Consider the following 15718-nt stretch of genomic DNA (forward strand, 5'->3'; position numbering starts at 1 on the left):
AAAATATACTAGTGTATTAAACATCCAAGGTGTTTTGTTAAGTACACTGATAATGACAGAATAGCAAACAATCACAGGGAGTATCAGCTTTAAATCTCTAGATATGTCTTATACAAATTTCCTCAAATCTATCAAATTTCATCAAATTTATCAATTTGATGGAATATTATTGCAACCATTAAGACTAAACATTATAAAGTTACGTAACAGAAGATTTTGTAATACAGCATAAATTTTAAACATACATTTATATCTAGCTGTAAGACATCATATATGTGGGCAAAGACTTAAAGAATACAATAAGAAATGAATACTTAGTATAGTTGTGGGGACTTCTCCAACCCTCCATATGTTTACAAAGTAAATAAAAATTAGAAAGTCTGGTTGGGCACAGTGACTCATGCAAGTAATCCCAACACTTTGGGAGGCCGATGTGGGTGGATCACTTGAGGTCAGGAATTTGAGACCAGCCTGGCCAGCATGGCAAAACCCCATCTCTACTAAAAATACAAAAATTAACTGGGTGACGTGGCGGCACCTGTAGTCCCAGCTACTTGGGAGGCTGAGGCAAGAGAATCGTTTGAACCCTCAAGGCAGAGATTACAGTAAGCTGAGATCGCCCCCCTGCACTCCAGCCTGGTTGACAGAATAAGATTCCATCTCAAAAATAAATAAATATCAGAAGGTCAAAAACGTAAGGATTACTCTCTCTAAAGAACTGTAAAACTATCATCAGCACCTGAGTAATCATCTCATATTTATAATGTACACTAAACACACAAAAACTTGCTATATATTACCCGTTTCAAGCATGCTTCTGGGCAAGGTCACCAGATAAATGGGAAACAAGGTCCTGTCTGAGTATTCTGATTAAGAAGAGAGAAAAAAATGACTACCTCATAGCAAAGTGACAGAGATATTATAACCAATGGCATGTTTTACTGCCATCTCCAGGTATCCAATTTTACATTACTTTTTACCCAACTTAACCACCATATCCAATTTAAGCCCAGAAAGTTACAATACAAATGTTATCTCCTGGTAACTTAAGTGACAAGGATAATGATTATATCAGTTTGAACTACTTTTCATTGCATCAGATATTACATTGCCACAACAGTGAAAGACATTTAGATTCAAGGATACCCTGAGATATCCAATTTCTAGACACAAGAATAAGGCTTCCATTATTCACTTTATGTCTGCCTTTTAAAGGCCATATGAGTCAAAAGCTTGATAAGATAATCCTGAGATTACTGGCACTATCTCAAAATGTACAATTAGTTTGGATTCTATTAATGTGACATAAAAATTGCCCTTAGCACCTAGGTTTTTTGCAGAAAGTAACAAACTAATCCTAAAATTCAGAGTGAAATGCAAAGAATCCAAAAAGAGCCAAAACAAACTTGAAGAAGGACAGTTACAGGACACACACTTCCTGATTTTAAAGCTTACCACAGAGCCACAGGAACCAAGACTGTATGGTACCAGCACAAGGACAGACATATAGATCAATGGAGTAGAATTGAGAGGCCAGAAACAATCCTTACATCAATTGATTTTGAAAAGGTGCCAAGACAATTCAACAGGGGTAGAAGAGTATTTTCAACAAATGGTGCTGGGACAGCTTGCAATCCACATGCAAAATAATGAAGCTGAACTCCTACCTTACACCACATGTAAAAATTAACTGAAAATGGATATTCACATGGAAAATAATAAAATTAGACCCTTAATTTACACTACATACAAAAATTAACACAAAATGGGAATGGTCATAGTATAGGAGGTAAAGCTATACAATTCTTAGAAAAAACATAAATCTTCTTGATCTTAGATTAGCTTCTTAGATATGATCCCAAAAATAGAAGAAAAGAAAAAAATGATAAACTCGACTTCATCGAAATTAAAAACTTTTGAGCTTCAAAGTATACCATAAAAAAAAAAAAAAAAAAAAAAAAAAACCCACAAAATCGGAGAAAATATTTGCAAATCATATATTTGATAAGGAATCTGCATCTAAAATATATAAAGAATGCCTAAAATTCAATAATAAAGACAAAAAATTTGAATAGATGTTTCTCCAGAGAAGATACACAAATAGCCAATAGACAAATGAAAAGACCCCCTCTGCTAATTGTACTATGAAAGTGATACTCCTATCCACTGCTGGCAGCATAGTAAATTGCTACAATTAATCTGTAGGAAAATGGTTTTATGGCAAAAGTTTGTAAAAGATTTTAAAACAAATGTTTTGTGCTCTTTGACTTAGTCATCTAATTTCTGGAAATCACCTAAAGAAACAATATCAAATATGGGAAAATATATATACATATAAAATTATGTTGCCACAATGCAATTCAGGGTAAAACTGGATGCAACCTAGATATTTGAGAATATGGGAACCATTATATTCTCAAAATCTAGTCATGGAATACTATACATTCCTATATAATGCTGACAATGGTATGAAAATATAACAGAAAATGTGTATGATAAAAGGATAAAACAAAATTCAATATTAACTCCTAATTATATTTACCTAAAATATACATATAAAATAATAGCAAATTTATAACTAAAAGATAATTATCTTAATGTGGCAGAATTATGGGTATTTTTCTCAAATCTTCTTATAGTGTTGTCAATGATATTTTCATAAAGAAATAAGCATATTTTTACCTTATCCCAGAAATCAATCAAAGCTGTAAAGTCCCATTTCTTAGAATATGCGACATTATATTTCAGAATAGCATCCTGTGGAAAATGCAGAAATAAAACATCATGATATGGCCAAGTGAATGAACTATGAAGAGCCTGTCTTTTTTATGATATACTTCCAGTACATTCCAAAATGTTAGACAAGCTTCCTACTACCTCCTCCTACTACTGATACAGACACCAATAGTTACAGACAAACATAATGAATACAAATTTATTATTCACTTAGAAAAATGAGATTAGAAAGGTCAACTAATAGGTGAAAAACATAGTTACACCCTAAAGCCTGCATTCTAAATAGGGTAATATACTCCAAACAGACAAAAACTGGATCTTGAGGGATAAAAAAATAGACTTAGATATCACAATTGTTGGTGGTCCTTGAAAGCGTCACATTATACATACACAAAGATACATAGTATATTTGTAGTATGAAAATTTCATGGGTCAGTTAATAGGGCTGAGATATAAATTTTTTTTGTAAAAAATAAAAAATTAATAAAATTTTCATGGGGACGAGGAGATTAGGAAAAAAATATTTTAAATGGCTCCTGGGGTAGAGGGAAAGAATGAAAAACGGATGGAGAAACACTGGTCTAAAGTATAAAACGGTCTTTTTTCCTATACTATAAGGTATTTTTATACAATATATACAAATAATTATCTTCCTCCAGCAATTCACATAAAGTACACACGTAGGTAGAATGAAAAGTCAAAATATTATGCCATCTACTGGTGTAGCTTTTAACCATTTGAATAGGCAATAGAAAGAGCCTTTATTTTTCGCTCACAAGTCATAACATAACATTTTCTATTAAGAATTAAGAGATTATGGCCTGCACGGTGGCTCATGCCTGTAATCATAGCACTTTAAGGCAGGTGAATTGTTTTGGAGTCCAGGAGTTCGAGATTAGCCTGGGCAACGTGGCAAGACCCCTAGAAAAAAATACAAAAATTAACCAAGTGTGGTAGTGCATGCCTGTAGTCCCAGCTATTTGGGGGGCTGAGGTGGGAGGATTACTGGAGCCCCGGAGGTTGAGATTGCAGTGAGTCGAAATCACACCACTGCACTCCAGCCTGGTTGGCAGAGTGAGATCCTGTCTCAAAAACTAAATAAATAAGTAAAAGAAAGAAAGAAAAAACATGAAAAGATTTTAAGATTTTTTTTTTTCCAGTCACTGTTATCTAATTTCAAAACCTCATAAAGTATTAAATAGAAATGTCTATCAATAGGTGAATGAATAAACAATGCATATACTGGAGCAAACTACCAATACACTGAACAACCTGGCTGAATCTCAAAAACCTTCATTTTGAGTGAAATGAAGCCAGACATACCTACTATGATTCCATTCATGTAGAATATATAGTGAAAAGAACAGATCAGTAGTTGTCTGGGGCCAGAGCAGAAAGAAGAATAGACTGCAAAGTTGGTAGAGAAATCTTTAGGGATGACACAAACATTCTGTATCATGATTACAATGAACACTTCATGGGTATGTGTAAATGTCAAAACTTATAAAATGACACACTTTAAAAGGATATACTTTGTTATCCATAAATTATGATTTCTCAAAGCTGGTAAGGAAAAACATTTTAAATAGCAATTGCAATCTAATTCTTCACTGTAATTCTCTAATTCTTTTAGTGTTTTATAATTAGCATTAAGCTCTAGCTCATCTTTATTTTTACTTCAGTCTTCAAGTCTCAAAAGTAGTCTACCATGAGGTTGCCTCTCATTAGAAAAACTGGATACTACTCTGTACTCTTATCAACTACTGAGTAAATTCTTTTTCGTTCATAATTCATAATAAGCACAAAAAAATTCTTTCACATATATTATTTATATAAGTACTACTGTGTAAATCAACTTTTGAGGACGCTATTACTCTTAAAATTATGAATGTCTAATCCTTGTAAATCCAACAACAAGTACTATATAAACAGCAAAAAGATCATTATAGTCAATCAGAGGGATTTAACGTTTCCCTCTTCCTCTCTCAAAGCATTCTTTTAGCAAAGGAAATAATTACCACAAGCTGATAGAAAAATATCTCAATGTATTACTCTGTTCTATTGAATCTACCATAAGAGAAATGTGAAAAGAAAATTCAGATTAAAGCAATTAACCCTTCCTGAAATAATCATGGTGCATTAAGGAACTGCTAGAGAGGTAAGCAGACTGCGTAATTTAGAACACTATATTTTTTTTTTTTTTTGAGACGGAGTTTTGCCCTTTGTTGCCCAATCTGGAGAGCAGTGGTGCGATCTCAGCTCAGTGCAACCTCCGACTCCCGGGATCAAGCAATTCTATTGCTTCAGCCTCCTGAGCAGCTGGGATCACAGGCTCCCACCACCAAGCTCGGCTAATTTTTGCAGTTTTAGTAAAGACGGGGTTTCACCATGCTGGCCAGACTGGTTTCCAACTCCTGACCTCAGGTGATCCACCTGCCTCGGCCTCCCAAAGTACTGGGATTACAGGTATGAGCCACTGTGCCCAGCCTCACTATAATTATTCTATTTGTGTTTGAAGAAATATGAAAATTCTTAAAAGCAGCCTCTGTTTAGAAGAATAAACATAAAGAACCTAAGATAGTGTTCTTCAAATGGACTCCAGGTAGTACTCCTGGGTGGCCTGCTTTATGTGAGTTTATAATTTTGTTTTTAGAAAACAACAGCCAAATGACAACACACTTTAAGAATTAAGGCTGGTGCTACTGATAGACAAAAATAGTGAAAAGATTGAGCTGTCCTACTCAGTAGAACAATTTAACATACCACAGTACAGGTATGTTAAATTCTAAAAAACCTTGGTACACATGTGCTTGCTCATGCCTATAATCCCAGTACTTTGGGAGGCCGAGGCAGGAGGATCACTTGAGCTCAGGAGGCTGAGACATGAGAATCGCTCAAGCCAGGAAAGTGTAGGTTGCAGTGAACTGAGATCGCACCACTGCAATCTGATGTTCTATATGAAGATCCCATCTTTGTATCCACCAATATCTATCAACTGTTCGTGATTAATAGGAAAAGTAATAATTGCAAAATAATTTCCTCTTTATGCAGTATTTTAAAGAATTTCTCAGCATACTATTTTGGGGTTTGAATCAGTGATTTGAAAATTTCTGTGCAAAAAAAAAAAAATACTGACTACAAATTGTTTTCACCATAATAAATACAAATCAAATGATGGTTCATTATACCTGAAATAAAAAAAAAAAATCAAGCTGATATAGCTGTACAAGCAGTACAGTGTTTAAGGAGTTGGCTGAGAGCAGTGGCTCACACCCATAATCCCAGCCAGCACCTTTGGAGTCCAAGGCATGTGGATCACTTGAGCCCAGGAGTTGGTGACCAGCCTAGGCAACAAAGAGAAACCCTGTCTCTACAATAAAATAAAATAAAATAAACAAAATTAGCCTGGGCATGGTAGTATGTGCCTGTAGTTCCCACTACTCGGGAGGCTGAGATGAGAGTACTGCTTGAGCCTGGGAAGCAGAGGCTGCAGTGAGCCATGATCACACCACTCCACTCCAGCCTGGGTGACAGAGTGAGACCCAGAATAAAAAAAAAAAAAAAAGTAAAAGGAATTTATATTTAGTTTTATGCTTGTACACATGTAATTAACATTATACTAAAACTAGTAAACTTTAGCAGAACTTGAGATTTTTTCCATTTAAAGAGTCTGCTTTTTGTAGTTGTGAGCTGTGAGTGGCTAGTGTATTGTTGGTGTTGCTGAAGGGAGGGTTGATCCTTCATTTGTTTGATACCTGCATTCAAGAGAATCCAGATTGTGTTGGGGAAGGGAGTGACTGTACTCATGGCTAACTTGAAGTATTAAAATCAGGCTGCCCCGAAAACCTTCTTAGTCACACAGGATCCCTGAGCCAAAAGAGTACATGTTCCAGCTGCACAGAACAGAATGCTCTCAGCTTGCACAGCACCTTAGGTGTAGAAAGAATACACAGCTAAGGGAATGGTGTGGAGAAAGAACGTTGGAAATGTTCACATCCAGGTGGCTTTAGGGTCCTAAGGAGTGGAGAAGGATGGGACTGGGAGGTCTTCATGGAACTGTGTAGGAGTTTCCTATAGATAAATTACTGATCCACCATTTACTATCCCCAGTAAATGATGGCTGAATTAATATGTAACCAACTGCATTGTATCTAAAGTCTTAGAACTAGTCAGGTGCTCCCCACAATTAATACCATTCCTTACCCTGTAATCCTATCTGATTTTTAACAAACCATTAATAATTCTAAGCATAATCTCTATTTTGTTGTGTGGTTTTTTTGTAACTGTTTTAAATTAATCAATTTGTAATGTAAAAAAATAAAGAGTCTGCTTTTTTTTTTTTTTTTTTTTTTTTTTTAAAGAGCCCATTAGAAGATTGAAAAACACTGTCCCCAAGGAATAACGTCCTCAAAATACATAAAATACATGATGGTATAAGATATCAATGTTTTTCACATAAAGAAAAAAAAACACAGGAGTTAAAGAAAGGTATAGAAAGTTTAAGAATAACCTGCAAGTATCAGTAGAAAATATTAAGAAATCTGAGAAACTATTATAAGCTTTATCAGAAATAAAAAATAAAAAAACATTTAAAAATAAATAAAAAAGAAATCTGAGAAACTACATACCAAATTAAGTCTTTGAAAGAAAATAAAACCCATTTTCATAGAAGTATAAAAAATTGTCACTGTTTATATTTATAAAAACATTAAAAGTTTTCATGGCTATAGTGCCCATACACACACACACTCACACACACACACACACACACACACACACACTCATATTTTAGATATTAGAAAAACAATCTAATGCTTGCCCTTGCAGTCTTAAATGAAATATAAATATATCAAAAAATAAATTATTGTCAAAATATGATTAATAAATAAATTATTAAACTGCTAGAAGCTATATTAAGAGCAATAAAAACCTGAATGCTTAATGTATACTTTAATCATTACAAAACTCAGCTTCCCTTTGGGCAAATTTGGCTGAAGTCATAATTCTTTCCTGATTTAAAGATATTTCAGAAACATGATAATTTTAAAACAAAAAATAAAAAAGTAGCTTGGACTGAAGGAAATTGGATAGGGAATCAAGAAACAGAGGTATTATTCCTGGTTCTCCAAATTATTCTGTGTGGCTCCAGGCAAGTCATTTATAACTCTCAGTTCTTTTCATTTCCTAGCAGAATGTCTCTAAAAAGCCTTCCTTAGTGCCAGGTAGCTCACTTTGCATCTAAAGAATGTTGCTGAGTCTATTAAGACCAAAAAGTCTCTGAGAGAGGAGACACAGGGCCCATCTCTGAGAGATATGTGTAAGAGACAAGAATGGTAAAAAGAACATACCTTCAAGTTTTGGGGTCGTGTAAATTTGTTGAGAAGGGCAGTCTGAATGAGCTCCCACCGGCTCCCGGCAGTTCGCTCACCATTCTTTCGGAAAAAAGAAAAACATATGAGGAAGCTATTCTAAGTTCTTTTGCATTACAGAATCAAAGGTCAAACAAGCAAGTACTAAAGCATTTTTCAGAGACTAAAAGAACCTTGGTTTTGTTCTTACCTCATCTTCTACTGGATACAAATTTTGCTCTGAACAAGGCATTTTAACGTGCTTGTTATCCCACAAATCTTTATAATGTGTTGGAAAAGGTTTAGGAACTTCTCCTGCTCGCAAAAGATCTACCTGAAATTGAGGGTAAACAAAATTGTCAGTGCATAAAAACTAAATGTAACTTCTACAAAATAATCCAAAGTAACCAAAGCAAATGCGATAAAATAACCAGCTCCCAGGCAAGAAACGCCAAAGAACCCTTCAGCTCTTTCCATTACTCACCTCCATTCAATCAGGTTCCAAGTCACTAGATCCAGTGTATATTCTAGCTCCAAACCCTCTAAGAATCCTTCTTTGTCTCAGCTTTTACCAAGTGCTTCCTATCCTTCTCCCTAACTCCAGCTGTTGCTAGACACATTCAGTCCCCAGAAAACCCTTACCATCACTTTGGAATAACATTATCTATCTAAAGAACTTCAGGCTTCTAATGCTATAAGGCCTATACTCTGATTCCAAAGGTCATCCTGATTTTCATATACTTTCTTATCAAAACACTATTCATTCCAAACAATTCTTAAACAAGATTTAAAATTCCTTAAACATAGCAAATTCATTTTCCTATCTATATGTCTGTATACATACTACTGTAGCTTCCCTTTTTAATACCACTACTACCAATTGCCACCTCCCCGCTTTATCTATTTAAATCTCTATTGTCACCTTCATATCTCTGCCAAGTTTTCATTATCTTTATGAAGTCTTTAGAAACGTTAAAGTAGGCAGTTATTTACCTTGTTTTGTTAGATTATTATAATGCTAAAGCACACTTGTTTTCCTTTCCCTCATTGGATCCCAAAATTCCTGAACATAACCATATTAACTTTGTATTCTGAATATTTAAGATAGAACCTGGCACGTGCATATGTATATGTGTATGAAGATACATGCAAATATATATATACACACATATGCTACTATAATAACTATTAAGTAAATGTTTGAGGAAGTGTTACAGTAGGTAGCCAGTCAGACATGAGTAGGGCAGGACAGGGCCCCTACTACCATGAGGAATGTCAGGCAACCATCAAGTGATGCACAGGCAGCTGTGAAACTGCCTCTCTAAAATAGTAATTGGATGCAGCCGGTACCAGGGAAAGGAGTCACCCAATACATAGAAAAACCTAAAACTGGTGATCAGCAACATCCTGATAAGATCTCAGGAGTTGGGCAAGTCAGCTCCAGCATATGAGGCAAAATGGCAGAGTTTAACTGGTATATGGCCTTATAAGAACACTCTACTGGTAAGGGAAGAATGCTTCAAGCAAGCACGTGTACAACTGCAATAATCACACTGTGCGTGCAGACAGCCCACCTCAAAGGAAGAATCAGGGGAGAAGAGGGCACAACACCCTGGAAGCATGCCAACATATAAAACCTCAAGTCAAAGGTCAAACTATGTACTTGATCTCTCAAGTTGCCTGCTTGGCCCTCTTCCACGTGTACTTCCTTTCATTCCTGCTCTAAAGCTTTTTAATGAACTTTCACTCCTGCTCTATTTTCTCTTTTTTATTCCCATGCTTATTATCTCAGTGATTTTCAAGCTTTTGAAAATAGCAGAATCCTTTTTTCCCCTAAGAAATCTGACATAAAGTTGTTTAAAGTCAAACCAAAGCTATTTTTAGAAATACAGTTTTTATAGTGACTTTTACTTACTCTAAAAGCAATAAGTGACGATGGGACAGTTTTAAGAACAAAATTTGAAATTAAGAGTTAGGGATGAAAGCTAAAGCTTACATAAATCTACCATTTAGTTTACATTTATCTGTCTTACACATTATTAAGAAAATCCTGATTCACACACCTATACAGTTGCAAACGGTAACATTTTAAAAACTGTTTGATATTAGGCTAACTTCAGATAAAGGATAGCAAGAGAAGTTGGCTCTGTGGTCTGTACAAAAATAGGTTATCTTGGCAAAAACAGCTTGTTAAAATGTGGAATTAAGCATCTTTAAATTTGATTGTATAGTTCTTTTTCAACAAGTTTTTCACTGTTAAAAATATAATTTAGAAACGAAATTTGTATCAAACTTCAAAAGAACCCCTGAAGCACCTCTATGCAGCACAATTCAGTACATACTGTTGCCTTGCTTATCTCTTATCTGGCCTCTTACATTACCTCTTCTGGCTCCCGGTGTATTCACACTTGTTTTCCTTATATGCAGCTAGCTGTCTGATTAATCTTGCTACAGCACAAATACTGTCTGCACAGACATGAATGAAGTCTGGTTCCTGGCACTTGAAGCCCTCTATGATATGAACCTAATCCAATTTTCAAGTCTCTTCCTCTATTCCCCATCCAAATTCCACACTCCAGTAAAGGCACTGTTTTCCATCTCTAAAACAGATAGTTTTCAACCACACAGCCTTTTCTTATAAATCTTGTATATCTGGCTGGGTGCGGTGGCTAACGCCTGTAATCCCAGCACTTTGGGAGGCCGAGGCGGGCGAATCATGAGGTCAAGAGATCGAGACCATCCTGGCCAACATGGTGTAACCCCATCTTACCAAAAATACAAAAGAATTAGCTGGGCGTGGTGGCATGTGCCTGTAGTCCCAGCTACTCGGGAGGCTGAGGCAGGGGAATTGCTTGAACCCGGGAGGTGGAGGCTGCAGTGAGCCGAGGTCACGCCACTGCACTCCAGCCTGGTGCCTGGTGACGGAGTGAGACTCTGTCAAAAAAAAAAAAAAAAAAAAAAAATCTTGTATATCTGTCCAGAAGTCTCCTATCTTACTAACTCCAACTCAGAAATTTACGCTCATCTTTTAAAGCTCAGCTCAAACCCCATAACTTTGCTCAATGTTACTGCCACTTCTAAACATGTCAAAGAATTCTGGATTTCAAAATAGTTAATCTCATCTACACTAAACTGTATGTTAAAAGGGATCATGTCAATTTTTTTAGTAGTGCATGTGAAATCTACATAAAGATTAATAAATGAAATGAATGTTTAAGACTACCCAGCGAGTGACAGAAATCTAAAACTGGATTATCATGATGGTCACATAGCTCAATAAATGGACTCAGTAACACCAAATTGAGCACTTAAAATGGGTGAATTTTTATATACCTCAATGAAGTTATTTTTTAAAAGCAAGAACACACAGAAAGTACAAAAGAGGTTACTAGGAACTAGGGGAAGCAGGGAAGAAGGTATAATAATTTAATATGTACAGAGTTTCTGTTAATGTAGTGTTATGATATGCACATTGGTTTCTGTCCAGGTCTGTGGCTCATAATTGCCATAGCCCTTGTCTTTTGTTATAAAGTTAGTCTTTAGTTATGTTTTGTTATAATGTTGTTATGACATTATAATGTTAAAACAAAGACCATAACAGCCTTCTCCGAAAACAAACCCCCTTCTTGCCTGGGGACTAGATTGCCATTGCAGGACTAACGAAGTAGCCACAAGATTAGAAATTATGGTTTAGAAGCTGTGTAGCTGGAGGCTACAAGATTTTGACCCTCCCTAACCTGCAAAGATCAGTGCTTGAGATACTTTGCAAACCCTGCACTTGATGGATCAGCTGGCCCCACCCGGATGGATAAACTGGCTCTTCTGATCTTGTGGCCCCCACCCAGGAACTGACTCAGCACAAGAGGACAGCTTCAACTTCCCATGATTTCCTCTTCTGATTCAACCAATCAGCACTCTTGACTCACTGGCCTTCCTCCCCCACAAAATTATCCTTAAAAACTCTGATTCCTGAATGCTCGGGGAGACTGGTTTGAGTAATAGGAAAACTCTGGTCTGCTGCAAAAAAAAAAAAAAAAAGGTTGGGGGGCAAAACTGTATAATGATTTAAGGACACTAAACCATACATAACTTTGAATTTTAGGGATGAATGCAGGATTGTGCAGTGACTGCAGAATACTATAAACTGAGTAAAAAGAAAAAAAAAAGAATCCAATGAGGTTTCTTAAAAATACTGAAAATATTTCAACTTTATCAGCTGACAATGATTGCTAATTTGTTAAGTTCTATATTATTATTTTATTTCTTTATTCTGTAGACTTCTCAGTATTTTATATACGCAGAAAACAGAAGAACTTTCTAAACCTTGGTCTGTTTTTCCACTTAATAAATATCACAATAAATGAGGACTTCCAGTCTTGTCTCATCATCGGTAAGGGGTGCTACCTACCCGAATAGTTACTGTGTGATTGGCAGATGGTCTCAAGAGAGGCAGCCGGATCCCACACCAAGGCATTCTTCTCATCTCCTCAATGGGAGTTCCAAGCCACTTCTTATCTGGAGAAAGGTGAGGCGGAACGTATTTAGGGATCTTCCTTTCTGTTCTTTGATGTTTGGTCTCGCATTGTTCTTTTCTAAGGTCAAGACAAATGTATCTAGTCACAAATTATTTACTGTTTCAATTCCATTAGATACACAAGCACAAAACTTACCCAGAACTTTATTGTTTAAAGTACGCGTACTTGCTCACTTACTTTATATGTTTTATATTTACAATCAAAAGAAAAACTTATAAAGCTTATATTAAAACTCACGAGCTTATTTTCAACAGCCTGTGGAAGAAAGTTCCAAACACATGTAAATCGCCTTCTCAAAACAGAAATGAGTCATGGTTCACAGTATCATCTACATAGTAATTTTTAATGAAGTGAACTCACTCTTGCATGCTGATCGCACTATTTCAGGAAACTCAGATCGCAGAAATCATTGAGGGGATTTAAGATTCCATATGGGGTAATGGCAAAATACAAGCTTTGTAATCAGACACACCTGGACTTAAATCCCAGAATTACCATTCAGAAGGTACATGATTCCAGCAAATTCTCTAACCTAAATCTCAGTTTTCTCATTTAATAAGTACAATACCATCTGTCTGCCTGTCACCACATTAGACAAAATATAAAAAGTGTAATATACAATGGCCTAGAAAAAAAGTCTAACTGAAGAAACAGTAGCTACTATCAACCTAGTATTTTCATGTTCTAATAATTCCCATAAATACCAAAAGGAAGTTCATAAAAATCTGATTTCTAGTATGTATTTTACTTCTTGTTTTCTGTTTCTAGCCTTTTTAGAGTTTAAACTTTGGAGTCTAAGTTTAAATTTAGCATAAGTAGTTAACAAGAAACATAACCATTTCTTTGCTTTACTAGAAATCATAGCTTCCTTAAACTCCTTTACAAAACTATAAAGCATATTACGTTATTGGAAAGATACTCCTAACAGAAAAAATTACCTTCTGTCCTCTGCTTTGGGCATTCTCATGAAATGATCTGTGATTTTAGAATCCTTTTTTCCATGTTGCTTGGAATTTCTGCATTCTACATTCAGGCTAGGAATACTTCCAGGTAGTTTAGCATTTAAATCATTCAATCCAGTGCGACTTTCTCCTCCTTCAAATTGGAAATGTAATCTACCTTCACCTCCCTTAGTAGAGTGCCGTTTCCTAAATTCAGTGTCAGCTTCTCTTGCTTGGCACCTTGAAGGTTTATTTGCTGTTTGGGAGGAACTACCATCTTCTTGTTCATCAAAACCTGGACTTGTCTCCTCATCTGCTTCTGAGTCCTGACAACTATTTTTGGAATTATCTACATCCATTGGTGACTCAGGTTCACTTTCCTTCTCAAATGGAGGAGAATTTCCTAGGCAACTTTCTTGTCTACTCAATTTGTTGTCATTTTTTGGTCCAGTACCAACGTCCTCAGAGCCAACATCTGATAACGGACTCTCTGGCACCACGTTTGTCTCCTCCTGCTGACAACTTGCACAGTCTTCCCCAGGATGGCAAGACTTGCTGCACCTCCGGTGGCTTCTGCCTTCTCTGGCCTGTTCGTCTTCTGTAGTCTGCTTTGCATTTGCAAGCTTTCCAGTTGTAAGAAACTGTTGATTGTCTCTATTTTCTTCACTGTCTGCGTCACTGTGATCATCATTTTGAGGTGACCGATCAATGTTAGCATTACTAAACTGCTCTGATACCAGAGTTACGGTCTGAGGTTCACTTTCCAAAAGCTGCTCCATGTGTTTCCCTTCATTTTGCCACTTACACATCGTTGCAGTCTGATGCTGGTTCAAATATTGCATACTTTTTTCAGTGGGTGACTTATCAAGACTTAGCTTAGAAACATTTTCTAATTTTTCTACATTATGTTGGTACAAGTTATCTTTACGTACAGAACTCATCATGGATTCTATTCTTGTATTGTTGTTTTCTTTACTATCCAAACTACAAGAGAACAGAAAGAACTAAAAACAACTTATAATACAAAAAAGCCACTTATCCAATCATACCTAGTATCACACCAGTAATTAAAGTCCGTGTGGTTACCTGAGCACACAGCATGTTCTTCTGTGACTCCATGTCTCTGCATGTACCCCTAATGCCCTGCCCCCAGCCGTGTGTCTGGCAAACACCTGCCTTTCCTTCAAGTCATAAATGTCACTCACCTCTCTATGAAGTCTTCTTCTTTAGGTACCAAAGGTAAAGTTGAACATTTGTTTCTTCTATACACTAATCACCACTGTGCCTTGCTCGCACCTCTACTGCTGCATCTATCACACTTGGCAGTAATTATGTGTTTTTGTGCCTGTGGCCACTGCTACAGTGTAAGTATCTTAAAGATACAGACTATTCCTCTCTCACCTTGGTGTCTCCAGTGTACAGGACAGTCCCTGGCACACAGGACTCTCTAAAAACTTGCTTACAAGTTGATTTCGAATGAACATAGGTAAAGGAGAACAGAAAAGCATGAACAAAGAGAAAATACTAAAGCAGCAAGATAAAACATCCATGCGTTGTTATTCATTTCTCTATATAGGAATGTTTCTATACCTTTCTGATTCCGCCGTCTCGATTCCTTTAGTGTCCATCCAACTGGTAATAGTCTTTTGTTTGTTAACTATAAAAAAAAATGTATATTCATACATTCCTTCAAATAGAAAAAAATATACAGCATATTATACATGCAAGGCACTATGCTAGGTTCTACGGTTAAACAAAAGATTAATAACTCAAGTATTTGCCCTCAAGTAATAAGGGATACGACAGAAACATAAATATTAATACATATGACATAGGGTAGAAAGTGACTGGTGCCGAAAAGAGTTGGTATGGCCTAAAGGATAAAAGCAGCATAGGCTACGGAATCAGAATATCTGGATTCAAATCCTGGCTCTTCCATTAGCTTCCTATGTTACTTTATGAGTGGTCATTTCTCTGTGTCTCAGATCCCTCATTTGTAAAACATGCAAAATAACAGTATCTCTCATGAGGTAAGGCTTAATTTAAGTAAAAATAATTCATGTAAAGCGTTTAGGGCATTATCTGGTTTACGCTTAGTAAATGTTGATTCTTAATTATCATTATTATTAAAATAGGTCCTGATAAAGGAATTAAAGTT

General features: G+C 36.0%; 1 protein-coding gene across 5 annotated transcripts in view; it reads right to left on the reverse strand.

Moving 5' to 3' along the window:
• PARG (poly(ADP-ribose) glycohydrolase) overlaps positions 1-15718 on the reverse strand; it is a 114067-nt gene that overhangs the window by 92122 nt on the left and 6227 nt on the right. For 3 of the 5 annotated variants that reach the window (XM_017504700.2, XM_037730022.1, XM_017504702.2), the window contains exons 2-7: positions 15151-15217; positions 13558-14544; positions 12493-12676; positions 8296-8418; positions 8085-8168; positions 2683-2757 (exon numbers count right to left, since the gene is read on the reverse strand). In XM_017504700.2, coding sequence (XP_017360189.1) covers positions 2683-2757; positions 8085-8168; positions 8296-8418; positions 12493-12676; positions 13558-14544; positions 15151-15217 — 1520 coding nt within the window. The remainder of the gene's footprint in view (positions 1-2682; positions 2758-8084; positions 8169-8295; positions 8419-12492; positions 12677-13557; positions 14545-15150; positions 15218-15718) is intronic. The other 2 variants (XM_017504701.2, XM_017504703.2) reach the window with 2 other exon arrangements.

The sequence above is a fragment of the Cebus imitator genome, unplaced genomic scaffold (assembly GCF_001604975.1).
Source record: "Cebus imitator isolate Cc_AM_T3 unplaced genomic scaffold, Cebus_imitator-1.0 Scaffold326, whole genome shotgun sequence".
Lineage (NCBI taxonomy): Eukaryota > Metazoa > Chordata > Mammalia > Primates > Cebidae > Cebus > Cebus imitator.